General features: G+C 41.0%; 1 protein-coding gene across 3 annotated transcripts in view; it reads right to left on the bottom strand.

Moving 5' to 3' along the window:
* The window catches only part of nup93 (nucleoporin 93), a 46,455-nt gene that overhangs the window by 21,691 nt on the left and 8,722 nt on the right, over nt 1-16,042 (bottom strand). For 2 of the 3 annotated variants that reach the window (XM_009293522.4, NM_130981.2), the window contains 1 exon segment: nt 14,068-14,185. In XM_009293522.4, the coding sequence (XP_009291797.1) occupies nt 14,068-14,185 (118 nt within the window). 3 annotated transcript variants of the gene reach the window in all.

Genomic DNA, 16,042 nt, shown 5'->3' with positions numbered 1-16,042 from the left:
AGCAAATAGATCCAGCAGCTGATTCTAAGGACAGAGAAGTCACTAGAACGACGTGTAACACACACATCGAGTGGGGGTTGAGTTAGGGAGTGGTATTGATGGAAAAGGAAGCTGGTTCTGATGGGTTTAGAGAATCATTAGATCGCTGAAAAGCCGATATTGAACGATGGAGAGAAACACAACCTCTGAGCTGGAATCTGCAATCATCTGTTTTTATTGTTGTAACATGAATGGAGTATTAAAACGCCTCAAACAAATTTTTCCAGGTTTGAATATAATCATGTCATTAAAACACCATGGACCACTGAAAAGTCATTTGAGATGCTTTAGTGACTATATCATTAAAACTGTTAAGATTTTAGAAATACAGGCGTCGACCATTTTCCATTCACACCCTTTTCTTAACCAAGTCTCCAGGACTGAGTTGAATCATGCCGTCCCCTCCCCCTCGAATGACTCCACGCTTCAATCCTCCCCCCTCATCAGGATCGCACGACCCCCATCAACCCATCCACACTCTGACTGACAGCTGTAGATGAAGATTGATTTATTCTGATTTGGGGAAGTGACACATCTGAATAAGGCGATCTGATGGAGCGACGGTAAGTGGATAAGGGGGGGGGTTAAGGTGTGGAAGCAGCCAACATTTTGTACTTTCCAGCACTATTTCTTGCTCAGTCACAGCTCCTCCAAATGCTAGCTACAGAACAGCGCCCCCTTTAGGCATCAGCGCTTTTCATGAAGTACCCACAAATGAAGCACATTTTACATGGATGCTCTTGGGTCATGCCTCACTCGAGAGTATGCTTACTACATATGGTGAAGAATGCCATCGCAGATGGCTTTTCAAAACACTGTTAGCCATGTCGAATGGAAATAGTTCTTAGAAGAAACTGGATGTGGAATTCGCACTGTACAATGATTAGATGTCTTCAGAGGTAAAATTTCAGCAATCTAACCATGCTAAAAAAAAATGTGACCAAAGGCTGCCATAAAAACAATTTGCATATCACTTAGGATAAAAGCGCAGTTTACCGTACACCATACAATTCTACGACATGAATTTCTGGAAAATTCTATTTGATTCGGATAAATTAAGCACACACATATTCAGTAAAGACATTGTCCTAAATGCAACATATGGAATTCATACATTTTCATAAAATACGCACTTTGAGGCTGTGTATACATTTTAACATCAGAAATTATGCAATGCACTGACAATGACCCTCACAGTTTGAGAGGTATAGTGAAAATAAGCAGGAACACATAGCAGAAATTTGACATGGATTGCATCGAATGCACAAGCTGGACAAAAGGCACGCATTCTTTCTCTATCCGACACCACAGCAATCGATTTAAGCTAAAACATCCCTTTCTATATCTATATCCGTCTCTTTTTTCTTTCCTTTCCTTTACTTTTGAACAATGAGATGGAGTGAAGGAACCCCACCCTAACCCCACCACTTCCTGTGACAGACAAGCCTTCATCCTCATCCTCCTCCTCGCCATCTTCAGTGTCCCTTCGGAGAAGGCGGCAGTCTCATCTTCCTGTTAAAATCGACTGACCAAGGTATATGCTCTGTAGCGAGCATGAATGTACGTGTAGGTGATACTCACTCATGCTCTGGTTTAACCTGCTGGAAAGTGTTGCTGAGATGTGGAAGTGTCTGGGAGCAGTGAGCCGGTCCTCTGCATGTACCCTCTCCATCTTCCTTGTTCTGCAGAACCAGGCCAGTGCATTTCTAGGGCGTTTCTGACCTTCTTCACCAGAGGCCCAGACTGTGTCTGCCACATGCACTCTTCTTTACCTCAGTCGGCCCAGTGGTCTGAACCTAGATATGAGCCACGAGCAGGGTTACTGTGGGCTGCTTTATTGTCGGAGGCGGAGCGTACCAAGTCATCCCAGAGACACAGGGGGGAAACTGAAGAGAAGTCATTATTCAACCTGATCCGTGTGCCTGTTCACCATCAGCTACCCACCCCTCCTCCTCATCTCTCCTCCAGCATCCCTGCCAGCCTCCTCTTTCACTCTCACTCATTTCTTCCTTTTTTTAAACATCTCGGCATCCTTCCTTTTTCCTCTTCTGCTAGCGCAGTGCAATTATGGTAATGGATTCCCCCCCCACATACACTCTCCTGATGGCTTTCGACATCCTGTCCAGAAACTGGGCTAATAATCCTCTTAAGAGTCATGTTTAGTTAATGAACAGAGTGCACTGACCAGAGATCAGACTCCACATGTAGAGCTATTTACACTTATCCTGCACCAACTGTTGTGCGTATATTAGATAACGCACTTTGATGCAAAGGCATGGTGCAGGAAAGATGGAAGCGGAAGTGGGAATTACAGCAAAAAGACCAGATGCATTGCCTGATTCTGCGCCATTTTGCTCTGGTAGATCCTCTTTCTTTTTGTCCATCATTTAAGGTGACCACCTTTTCGCCTACAAGATATAGGCATAGCAATGGAGTGTTCCTGCCTTTTGTAATGTTAAAACAAAAATGATTCCTTTTATAAAGGATACACGTGGGTTGCAGAAGGCTGTATATTTGCCCACACATGCAAACGCAGAAGGCGAGAGAAAAGCAGGAGACTACGCCTCATCAGCAGCATGCATTTCCTTTGTCTTCAGGCAGGCAGCTCCACAGCCTTATGGAGCATGCACAGTATACAATTTACACACACTGCTGCGTCCTCACAGGATCGATGCACATCTGGATGTCTCGGCACAACTGTAACGGTGCATTTCTGAGAACGGCACCTGCAGCATCTTTGTTTTATTCAGGAGTGGCTTTAATGCGAGTCTAAACATCTTTTCAGTAGGAGATTGAGGGTATACATAACGAGAATGAAGATGGTGATAAATGGAAGTGCAGTTACACAAGTCTGACAAAAGGAAGATATTAAATCTCATAGCCCTCAGAGTCAATCAGAGTTGTACTGAAAATGAGACTGTCAGCCGCACACTCATTCGGGTAGGGAGGGAGGTGAGGAAAGTGCCAGTAAGTGCACTTCCAGTAAGAGCAGAGCTGCACTCTGGCAGGCCCACCACAAAAATATGTCTGACAAAAAAGACGACAGAGAGGGAGAGAAAAGATAAGGAGAGGAAAAGATGGGTGGGGGTAGATTGCTTCGAACCTTCAGGAAGCGAAAAACCAAGTAGATTATTACACGACTTGATGAGTCAACAGAGAACTCTCGATCAGGATCTATAACAGTGAAATAGCTGAGAATATATTTATGCCTCATAGTAAGACGTAATTGAAGGATCATCCAATTACCATCTTTTCAAATTTGCCTGATATTAATAGACAAAAAATGTTAAATATTACCGGAAGATTTTAAGAGGTATTGCTATGTGATGTCTGAAAAACAGCAGAATTATTAAGTCCTGACTTGTAGTTATTTTCAGTTTTTTTTCTTGTCTGCTGTAAACCTTAGGGTTCACTCACACTAGGCTATGCGAACCCTGCCTGGGCACATTTCCTGGTTTGTTTGACAAGTGTGAATGGTTCGAATCGCACCCAGTCAATTCCAAATGACTAAAAATAGCACAAAACGATATAACTAAAGCAATGGCAGCACGATTCAAGTCAACTGTACCTAGTGTGAGTACGCCCTTAATGGATAGTTCACTCAAAACTGAAAATTTGGTCGTTTACTCACCCTTCACTTGTTTCCAACCTGATTGACTTTCTTTTCTCTGTTGAACACAAAATAAATATTTTGGAAATAGCTAAAAACCAATGACCTCCATAGTATTTATCTTACCTTCCATGGATGCTGAATGCAACAAGTTTTAAGAATTTTTCTAAATTTATTTTTTAGTGTTCAACAAAATAAAGAAATTCATAAATGTTTGAAATTACTTGAGTGTGATTAAACAGTAAGTAAATTGTAATTTTAGGGTGAAATACCCCTTTAAACGCCTAAAATCAACTTATAAAATATCTTAATGTTCTCTTCCACACAGACTGCAGAAAAGCCTTGCCTTTCAAAATAGTAGTTCATAGAGCTGGATAAATTAAAGATAATCACTAGTTCAGATCAATGTTTTCCAACCATAAGTATCCCACAACCCTTCAGTAAGACATCAAGTGCCATTCAAAAAGACTCGCAGTACCTCTTCATCGACACAAAACCACAAAAGTGCTCCTTTTAACTCATATTATACTGGACATCATTATGCATCATTATTAATATTGTTAAAATTGCGTTCACAACGATGGATCACTTTAATACTTAAAGCAATCAATACTGTGGCTAAAAAAACAGACTCATCAAGTAGATTCCTCTCAAACTGAAGCACTTTAAGAAATAAGGAATATAATGTTTTACTGAGACGAGTACAGAGCACTGCTGCAAAAATCTCTCAGCCCTTAGTCGTTATAACTTTTCTTGTAAGACATTAAATGATGAATTTCTTCTTGACCACTCTGTCATTGGATTAACAAAGCAAAACTGATATATTTTCCAATACTGAATTAAATTATGTACAAGAACTATACCACACATAACAAATGCCTCAAATTCAGATATAAAATTCAGTTGCAGTCAGTTTTTTGAAGACAGTCTAACAGAAATTAGAAAAGACCATGTCATTTAGTTGTAAAACGTGAAATAGTATCACAAGACAGGGTTTCTAAAGGGCTCCACGATTCTGGCTAAAATGTGAATCACAATTGTTTTGCTTACAATCGTGGTCAGCTCACGTGTGATTTCGCGGCCGCAGACAGAAATGTCATTTCTGGGTGAATTATACCTTATAAATACAGTATGTGACACTTTTTACGCCATTTGAAGGTGTTCATGTTCCTGTGAAGACTTGTGCGACTGCCTTTAAGCTTTTCTCCTGACCTTGAAAACATAATTGGCTGAATCGTAGAAAAGCTAAAATAAGATCATGTGTAGGGTCAAATCGAGATTGTGATCTAATGTGAACTAATGTTATTGTAAGAAAGATAATTATTCCATATTGGTAAATAGAGTTAATAAATAAAAAGATTATTGAGATGGAATGTTAATGATTGGATGGCTGTCAGCCCAATTAGGTAGCTTTACAGGAACTTAGGCAAATTAAGACCTGTTTAAAATGATTTAAGATTTACAACACAATATTTCATTCATTCATTTTCTTTTCGGCCTTTCATCCCTTTATTAATCTGGGGTTGCCGCAGCGGAATGAACCGCCAACTTATCCAGCACATGTTTTAAGCAGCGGATGCCCTTCCAGCCGCAACTTTATGGAGATGCTTTATGGTTTATGGAGAGAGTCTAACAGTATTCGGATACAGAAAATGAGTAATCAACTGTAAAATAACATTGCATAGTCTTCATCAGATGATTAATTCATTATAATTAATCTTCTTTAAGCGCTATTAAATGCTTTAAATTATTTACAATCACTGGCCCTAAAAACACATGCAGGTGATAAAATTCTGCAGTGTCTCCACAAACTCCTTGTGTTTTGACCTGTGACTTCTGGTCAGCTATAATCCCAACTCAACATTGCATATATTGCGATCTGAATATTGTGAACAAACACATTGTGATATTGACGCTGAAACAATACATTGTACAGTCCTAATACACAGATTTTAAAAAAAAAAGAAATCCTTATGCCACGGCACTCAGACTGTAGAATTGCTCTAAATATGCCATTTTAAACAGTATAATTGACTCGCAATGCCATGAGGTGCAGCAGACTAGACAAAAAGCCGCAAGAACACTTTAATTTCATGTGGTTCCAGCTCATCATCCCTGACTTCACTGCTGATTCATGGCTCTGTTGAGCTCACTATAATTCACTAAACCTGTGGGATAATAGTGCCGTCACCATGAACACCACCCTTCTGTCCCTCTCTGAACCCACATGCTTTATTTGTCTTTTGGTACTTTGTGTACCAGAACAGTTGCCATTAGTAATGAATGCATTCATCTAATAAATGTCTAATATCAGAAACAACCACACGGGGGCGTACTAACCCCTGTTATGTTTGTGTATGTGATGTCATGAACATCAGTTTAGTTCATTATTGATTTTAACATGTAATTCACAATGTCAGCTGTCAGCAAAAATGCTAAACACTTAAACTGTGTAATTTCAATGAAATCAGTTTTTAGGGATGATGACATAACTCCACATTTTGCCACATCACGTCTCTTGGCCATCCAGCCTTTCTTACTCTTATAAATGCACTTAGTGCTGAATTCAGTGGAAGCCTACTGCTACTGTCGCGCCTTAGCAAACTGACATATAATCCAATTCACAGAATGCACTATATAATTGCTCAACACTCTGCACTTAACCCGCCTTCACAAATGCCTAAACCACTTAAACTACAGGAAATGCAGGGGGATATGAAACACGAAAGAAAAGCTGCACTAAGGAGCAATAATAATAATATCCATAAACATCAACAGAAGGAAAGCATGTTGCCATGAAGATAAACACATACACACAAACCCATTAGACCCATCCTGTTTCTCAAACTCTGAAGGCAACAGCATAGCGCTAATTATAAATGGGCTGAGTGTGGAGAATGTTTCATGTTTATTTGTCTTCTACTGAGGCAATGATGCAGAATGTCTCATCAAATTATTAAATCAATTCAGAGTACATCACTAACAGAGAAAAGCAATAACAATAACAAAGCAATAACAACAACTAAATTCTATGGTAAAAAGTTGGGGATTTTTTTTGGCTTTTAGAAATATTAATGAATATTAATGAAATAAATAATTGTATTGAGGATTGTATCAAGGATCACATAAAATTGATCAAAAGTGACAATAAAGATTTAGAGTTACTTTATATTCATCAAATAATCATGTATGAGCAGCACTCAATGAACGAGCACTGTGCTACGTCCAACGAATCAAACTATTGTCTTTCTGTTCTTTTTTATTCCTTTAAAACCAAGGTTCCAAGGTTGTCATAGCCGGGGGCGGTAATGGGGATAAGCTCCCACTATCTATAAAGTACCCCTATACGGCGTGCGTCTCAAATAGCCTCTGACAACCAAGTCCAGCTCCTGGCCTTCAAGTGTGGTTTAGCTACCAAACCCGGCGGAACTGTTTTCACTGACAGGAGAAGGGGCGCAGGCGGGTCACTGGCGCCTTACAACCAGTTGCTTCGGGGAGATGATATTCGTTAGCCTGGGAAGGCAGATCATCTAGGGGAAGGCAACCCTGTTTTCAAACCTCCGCTGCCTTGCGGCTATATCCATTCATGGAAAAGGCTTCAGGAGTAAACCTCGAGGAAAAATCCGGAGTCGGAGTCCCTAAGGCAGTTTAACGCTGTTTGCAGCCTCACTCTGGCAACTCCTGCGACGGCGCCGATACCAAACTGTAGCAGCCCTGCTGTTCCTTTGGATTTGTCGACAACGTGGAGAGGGGGGACCCGCTACATGGGCAACAGCCTGTCCTCCATAATACATTGCCCTGGCTAGTATCCGATCTCGCACACCCTGGAGAGGACACTCCAGCCTCGCTAGCACTCTGGCGTGGATACAACACGGGGAGCAGTAGTTTACCGGTTATAAGCCACAGCTCGGTTGGCGTAGAGCAAGGCGCCAGGGACTGCTCCCGACGGTGGGAGGGATCTTCGGGTCCCACTGGACAGTCACTGCCCGCCTCAAGCTGGGCAGCCCCCAGTCAATTAGGTACTGCCCCGCCAGTCTGCTTTCCTCATTGGGTGCATGGGGAATAGGAGCATTTCGAACAGCAGACTGCAACCATCGCACCAGACAATAAAATAACACAGAGAAAGAGACCAGCTCTAAAACTGGGATGCTGGAATGTCCGTACAATGCTTACGGGCCTCTCCGAGGACTTACGGGGCATTGACGACTCACGAAAAACAGCTGTCATTAACAACGAACTACTGAGGCTAAACGTAGACATCGCTGCTCTACAGGAAACACGACTAGCAGACTCAGGCACTCTGAAAGAAAAAGACTACACCTTCTACTGGCAGGGAAGGGCCCCAGACGAGCCCAGACAGCATGGCGTGGCTTTTGCTGTGAAGAACAACTTACTGAGCATGGTAGAACCAGGCAGAAATGGTACAGAACGACTTCTTACCCTCCGCCTCAACACCACCACAGGCCCTCTCACTCTTGTCAGCGTGTACGCTCCAACTCTGAACGCAACACTGGAAACTAAAGATAAGTTTTATGGAAACCTAACATCTGTCATTAACAACATCCCTGATAAGGAACAACTCGTACTTCTGGGCGATTTTAATGCCAGAGTGGGTGCAAACCACGAATCATGGCCCTCGTGCCTAGGCAAATTTGGCATTGGAAAAATGAACGAGAACGGCCAACGCCTGCTCGAGCTTTGCGCTTTTCACAACCTGTGCATCGCCAACTCATACTTCCAGACCAAGCCCCAGCATAAAGTCTCCTGGCGGCATCCGCGGTCAAAACACTGGCACCAGCTGGACCTCATCTTAGTTCGCCGCTCAGCTATCAACTGCGTCCTGCACGTACGCTCTTATCACAGTGCTGATTGCGACACAGACCACTCCTTAGTGTGCTGCAAGATCAGGTTAAACCCAAAAAGGTTTCACCGTTTAAGGAAACAAGGGAATCCTCGCATCAACGTCAGCAGGATGTCGCAGCCTGATCTGACGCAGAAATTTGCAGAAACCCTTGTGAAAGAACTTGACACCGCACAGACAGGTGATTTTGCCCTGGAAATGTGGGAATCACTACGAAACACAATGCAACGCACTGCCCTGGCAACTTTTGGAAAGAGGACCACAAAGACGCATGACTGGTTTGAAGCAAAGGCCTCTACGATGATCCCATGCATAGAAGCCAAGCGTGCGGCCCTGACAGAATACAAGCGGTCACCAACTCAGAAGAACCTTCAAATTCTCAGATCAACTAGGAGCAAGGCTCAACACATTGCCAGATATTGCGCAAACGAGTATTGGCAAGAGCTCAGCAACAACATCCAGAAAGCAGCCATAGCGGGGAACATAAGAGGCATGTACAACGGCATTAAGAAAGCGCTAGGCCCCACCCAGTGCAAAACGGCACCCCTTAAGTCATCTACTGGGGAAATAATCTCCGACAAGCAACAACAGATGGAGAGATGGGTGGAACACTACTCCGACCTCTACTCTAGACAGAACACAGTGTCCTCCGCAGCACTAGACGTCATTAAATGCCTGGCAACCATGGAAGAACTTGACGAGGAGCCAACAGCAGAAGAGCTCAGAAAGGCTATCGATAAACTGGCCTCAGGCAAAGCCCCTGGCAGCGACGGGATTCCTCCAGACTTGCTGAAACAGTGCAAGGATTCCCTACTGCACCCTCTTCACAAAGCCCTCTGTCAGTGTTGGAAAGAAGGGGCCGTACCGCAGGATATGAGGGATGCTAAGATCATCACCCTCTACAAAAATAAGGGTGAGAGAAGTGATTGCAACAACTACAGAGGCATCTCCCTTCTTAGCATCGTTGGAAAAGTATTTGCTAAGGTCATCTTGGCCCGACTGCAGAAGCTGGCTGAACGTGTTTACCCAGAGTCACAGTGTGGTTTTTGCGCCGAACGGTCAACGTTAGACATGATTTTCTCCCTCAGACAACTGCAGGAGAAGTGTAGAGAACAGCAGATGCCCCTATACATCTCCTTTATTGACCTCACCAAAGCCTTTGACCTGGTCAGTAGAGACGGACTTTTTAAAATCCTCCCCAAGATTGGCTGCCCACCAAAACTGCAGAGTTTGATTGAATCTTTCCACACAGATATGAAGGGAACAGTCCAGTTCAACGGCAGTTGCTCTGAGCCTTTCAGTATAAGCAGTGGCGTCAAGCAAGGCTGCGTTCTTGCCCCCACACTGTTCGGAATTTTCTTTGCCCTGCTCCAAAGGCATGCCTTTGGTTCAGCAACGGAAGGAATCTACCTCCGCACCAGGTCAGATGGCAAGCTATTTAATCTTTCTCGCCTGAAAGCCAAGACAAAGGTACGCGAGACACTGATTAGAGACATGCTTTTTGCTGACGACGCTGCAGTCACCACACACACCCAGGAAGAACTACAGTCGCTGATGACCCATTTTTCCATGGCCTGCAAAGACTTTGGGCTGACCATTAGTTTGAAAAAAACAAATGTCTTGAGCCAGGACACTGCCACTCCACCAACCATCACAGTAGATGATTACCAGCTCGATGTCGTCCACCAGTTCACGTACTTGGGTTCCACCATCACCGATAACCTCTCCCTGGATGCTGAACTTGACAGGAGGATCGGGAAGGCAGCCTCTACTCTAGCCCGCCTGACAACCCGAGTGTGGACAAACCATAGGCTGACAACTGCAACAAAGATGGCAGTGTACAATGCTTGCGTCATCAGCACTCTGCTGTATGGGAGTGAGACATGGACCACCTATGCAAGACAGGAGAGGAGACTGAACACCTTCCACCTAAGAGGTCTGCGTCGCATTCTGGGCATTACCTGGCAGGACAAAGTCTCCAACGTCAAAGTCTTGACTCGAGCCGGCCTTCCCAGCATGTATACCATGCTCCGACAACGTCGCCTGCGCTGGCTTGGCCATGTGTGCTGTATGGAGGATGGGAGAATCCCAAAGGATATCCTTTACGGAGAACTCTCATCTGGGAAGAGAACAACAGGACGCCCATTTCTGAGATTTAAAGATGTTGTAAAGTGGGACATGAAGGCCCTTGACATAAACACCAAGTCCTGGGAAGACCTCGCAGCAGACCGCCTGAAATGGAGGTGCACCCTGACCAAACAGCTCAAGTCAGGTGAGAAGAACATGATGCGTGCGTCAGAGGACAAGCGAGTTCACCGAAAGGTGCAGAGCGTCAGCCAGGGAGCCACCTATCAATGCGACTGCTGTGGTAAAAAATGCCTCTCCCGTATTGGTCTCTTCAGCCACCAACGACGCTGTCTTAGACAATCAGTCATGCCTCAATATAAGAGCTAGGATACGTCATCCATGGTCAACACTGACCGACGGAGGCCTACTATTCCTTTAAAACCTGTTTAACACATTTTATTTGTTTTTATTTAGTTATACTTGTTTCTTTTATTCGTGTTTATGTAAAGCACTTTGAATTTCCATTGTGTACGAAATGTGCTATTAAATAAACTTGCCCTGTCTATGTATCCAAAAAACAACACAACCATTTCAACAGTAATGCCAGTAAGCACCAAATCAGCATTTAGGAATGTTTTCACTATTAGATACTAAAGCCTGGAGAAATGATGCAAAAAATATTCAGTTTTGCCTTCACAAGAATCCAATATTTTAAAATAGATCACAGTAAGTAAGCAATGTGCATTAAAATTACACATTTATTGTGTATGGCCGTACACCCAAAGCACTCTTCACACCACCACCACCAGTGTGCAGCATTCACTTGGATGATGGAACAGCAGCCAAGGGGACAATGGCGCCAGTGCACTCTCCACACACAAGTTACGTGGAGTGGACAGATAGTAATAGAACCAATTCAGTTGATAATACAAGGTATTTATTTTAAATGTAATATTTTAACTTTTAAATCAGGGCCGGTGGTGCTGTTCTTCAGTAAATAGTACTTCAACAGAGGCATCTGTATTGAACTAAACCAGTTTTAATGTGACTAGAACTACAACAGCATTTTATCACTACTCTGCTGCCCACCTGATACGCTGGAATGTTTCCCAATCTGAAATATTGTTATGGCTTTTTAATTCTCTTTTTTTCATTCATATACAGTAGTCAACCTCTGAAGTGGATCAATACCTTTGATCAAAGTTGTCCTAAAACTATTGATTTTGAAAAAGTATTTTGATCCACTTTAAATGTTGAATGCTGTCTTTTAAGCTTTTTGCTATTTCTGCAGAGAATTTTGTAAAAAACAAATGATCTGGATTTATGCAGAATGATATTAGGAATATCATTAATAAAAACTTAATATATGAAGTTAAAAAAGTAAAACTTTTTTAACTTTATTTAATGTTTACAATGCAAATACAATTAGATCACCTTATTTGGTAAACAACGCGAGTCTCTCATATAATATATCGACTAAAAGACTAAACATATTACTTTAAAAACTTTATTGTAAATTAATCATATGAACATTTTAATTTTACTATTATTATAACCCAATATATTAGTGAAATTAATTTAAAAACTGAATAAATTTAAAATTTACACATATTTACACAAGTAAATTAATAGACTGGATGAGCAAAAAATCTGCGGATTTCTGCACGTGCAGATTCCATGTGGGTCTACTCATTGTGTAACTACTGTGTTATAATGTAATATAGCTATGAACTACATGCCTTCTGTAAGTAATATTTAATCAAATAGGCTTGTCTCAATGTCGGAACAGATCCACATATCGCCGCTAGATGGCGCCATTACTTCGGTTAGTGCTCTTGTGTCAGCATAAATCCACAGAATATAATTTTCCTTTAATATAATAGACTATTTATCCCAATGTAATAAACAAACTACTAGTCAGTCAATTTTTCGAACTGTTTTAAGCCATAAAATCATTTAACGGTCTTAAAATATTAAGTCCAATTAAACCGAGTAGCATAACATTAAACATTTAACGTTAACATTCCAACTAATTTCAGATGCAAGGCTGCAGCCAGGCCCGGATTAAGAATTCAGAGGGCCGTGAGCACAATGTCTTGTAGGCCCCCTACATGGTCGCACCCCTATTGTAAATTAAAAAATGAGAATAACATAATATTTTTAAAATAAAATTAATCTATAATGTACTGGCCGCATTTTTAAAGTAAATGCATTTTTAATGAGATTTAACTAAATTTTAAAGCATTTAAAGCACACTTTAAAAAAATAATACAAATACAACTAGTGAAAGTTACTGGATTTTAATACACTTCTTCAAGTTCACTGAAGCAGTACACAACAATTTTATTTAAGAGTATGTTTAATGTATAGCTTCTACACACTTATAATGCATATGATTTGGATAGAACACCTCTCCAATCCAGTTCTATGAATCTGAGCCTTCTATAATACACACACTTATTAATGATTCCTACTTGTCTTTCTCTTGATGAAGATTAGGCAAAATCTGATATGTAGAGGGAGGAAAAGAAAAATGAGTTCATCAGACGCTGGATTCGAACCGGGTACATAATCGCGTCAAAACAAGTTGCCATGTGCTTTACAAACTCACACACGCTGCTATGTGTTGCACTCCTTAGTTATGTTGTCTCTGTCAATGAAAAGGTGGTGGGCGGGAATCACTCAATTAGCTTATTCCAACTAGGTGCGCTATTTGTATTTAGCCTAAAAAGACAGTCCAAAATCTGATTTTTTCCCCCATTGCAGGGGCCCCAAGTGCACACAGGCCTGTGCCCATAATGCCCATTGGTTAATCCGGCCCTGGCTGCAGCACTGATTAAAATAAAGACATAAGAACAGATGACATGCAGAGGATAATAACAAACCTGTGTCCTGCAGGTTTATTTATAATGTACCTAGAGTGTACAGAGTCATGACATGAAAAAGGTAAAGAGGAAACAGTGTCCACAGCCACGCACGCATTTAAAGCAATTTCATAATATCGCGTATTGTCAGCGGCTTCCTCATACATGCACATTATAGGACTACGAGGTAGGAGTGCGCCTACAATTACATCTCTGAATAGTGTCTGGAATGAAGCAGTCAATGCTTGTTCTTATGCACAATGATAAACCCTGAAGGAGCAAACCATCAGGTTGTCTGATTTGATGATGATGAACCTCACCGAGATCCCCCCACCCACCAAAAAAAAACTTCAGATTTATGAAAATGACCCCATTGTGCTTAGAAAATACAGAAATCCTTATTTCAACAAAAAAAATCACAACAAAAAAATCTGCATCTTAGAATACAGACAAAAATGTTTCACAATAAAGTCTGACATAATAATATTTAAAATTCTAAAAATCTCACCAAGCCCAAATAATTAAGCTCAGAGGACATACATTAGTTTAAATGGTAGTGCACATGCAGATAATTAGAGCACTTTGATATCAACAGATGCTACATTTTAAACAAAACAGGCACTAACCTGAATATCAGTGTCCTTGACTGGTTCAAGAGGCTCAAATGTAGTGGCTGCACTGAGACTCTCAAGACGCTGAGAAATATGGAAGATGTCAAGGCCTCGAGAGCCCAAGAGGATGGATCTGAAGAAAAAAAAATACAGATGTAAAAAGAATTATACTTTTTTTTATTATTAAAATAGCTCATGCAAACATAATATTTGTATATTTATTGACCTTTACGCCAATCAAGGTGTACATGACTTTATTCTTCAGTAGGATTAGTTAACCCACAAATGAAAATTCAGATATTAATTACTCACCCTCATTGCATTTCAATCCCCTGAGACCTTTATTCATCTTCAGAATACAAATTTATATATTTTAGATTAAATCTGAGAGCTCCCTTATCCTCCATAGACAGAAACAGCTGAGATATTCAAAGTAGTGATGGGTTAATTTTGAAAAAATCCTTTATGTGACTCCAGAACGAGGACTCCTCTGTGGGAGTGATTTGTTCATTCGCACATAGGCACATTTGTGCAGGTTTTTTAAATCTTTTATCAAGTTTGATTAGTTCGTTCATCATGTGAAAAACATAAGCCAATCATACGCAGTCAAAGCCAGAAAAAGATTTAACCCTTTACATGCTGTCACATGATGACTAAACAAATTAAAAAACACAAAGGTCAAACAGTGATCTAATCATGGGTCTTTCTGGCTCAGACTGTGTGCATTGGTTAAGCTTTTATGGGACTGTCAGTGTCTCATGAACAAACAGCTCAAATTTGAAGCCGTGTCAGAAGAGCTGAGCTAATCATAGACAAATGCTTTGACAACATTTTTGAGATAGGTGTATGTTTAGGTGTTAACAAACACAACAGTTTAATGTATAGGTTGGTTTAGGCTTATGATAGGTGTAGTAGACATTTATAAAACACAACAGGTTACTGTAAGAGTAATTTTAGACTTCAATAAAACGCATTAGGTAACTAAAAGAGGTAGGTTTAGGGTTGTTCTAGGTGTAGACAAAGGCTGCTCAATATTGTGTTATTATCAATATCGCAATGTGCAAAGCTGCTATAGTCCAAAACTTGCAATGTGAAGATGTGCTCACCTACAATATAATCCCATTCATTCATTCATTCATTCATTTTCTTTTCGGCTTAATTCCTTTATTAATCAGGGGTTGCCACAGCAGAGTGAACCGCCAACTTATCCAGCATATGTTTTACGCAGCGGATGCCCTTTCGGCTGCAACCCATCACTGGGAAACAACCATACACTCTCATACACTACGGACAATTTAGCCTACCCATTTCACCTTTAGTGCAGGTCTTTAGACTTATGGGGGAACTTGAGCACCCAGAGGAAACCAACTCAAGCACGGGGAGAACATGCAAACTCCACACAGAAATGCCAACTAACCCAGCCGAGGCTCAAACCAGCAACCTTCTTGCTGTGAGGCGACTGCGCTACCCTAATCCCAATCGATATAAAATTATACATTTTTTACCAAATAGGTTTATAATTCACAATCTTGTGAAAATATTGCAATACATAATCGCAAACAAACAAAATATTGCAACGTCATATATATCGTGCAGCCCTGGGGTTCGTTCTTTGTACCTCGCTTAAATAATCTAAGATGATATAGCAGATCCTGGATCTGTTAATCTTGATAACTGATTTCTGGCTAATTTGGTTTTTTAAACAAGTTTGTGAATCAGATTAAAATGTCTGGATAAACTGATCTGAGATCGCTGCGTGTGTTGTGAAGGACAGATCTATTCATCCATAAAATCATGATCAGCAATGCAACCATTGGCTGACAGCAAAGCAATGTAATGACATCACCTGATTTATATTCGATTATCCTTGTGAGCAAAATAACATAAAATTCATAAAAAACGTTTTTTTAAATATGATACGCAATAACTTTCCACCTTTGTTATGGGCTACAGGCTTTACCCTTTCATGTGTCAAGAGTATTTAGCAATT

The sequence above is a fragment of the Danio rerio genome, chromosome 18 (genome assembly GCF_049306965.1).
Source record: "Danio rerio strain Tuebingen ecotype United States chromosome 18, GRCz12tu, whole genome shotgun sequence".
Classification (NCBI taxonomy): domain Eukaryota; kingdom Metazoa; phylum Chordata; class Actinopteri; order Cypriniformes; family Danionidae; genus Danio; species Danio rerio.
The sequence above is the reverse complement of the archived record's forward strand: the minus strand, read 5'-3'. Positions and strand labels throughout refer to the sequence as shown.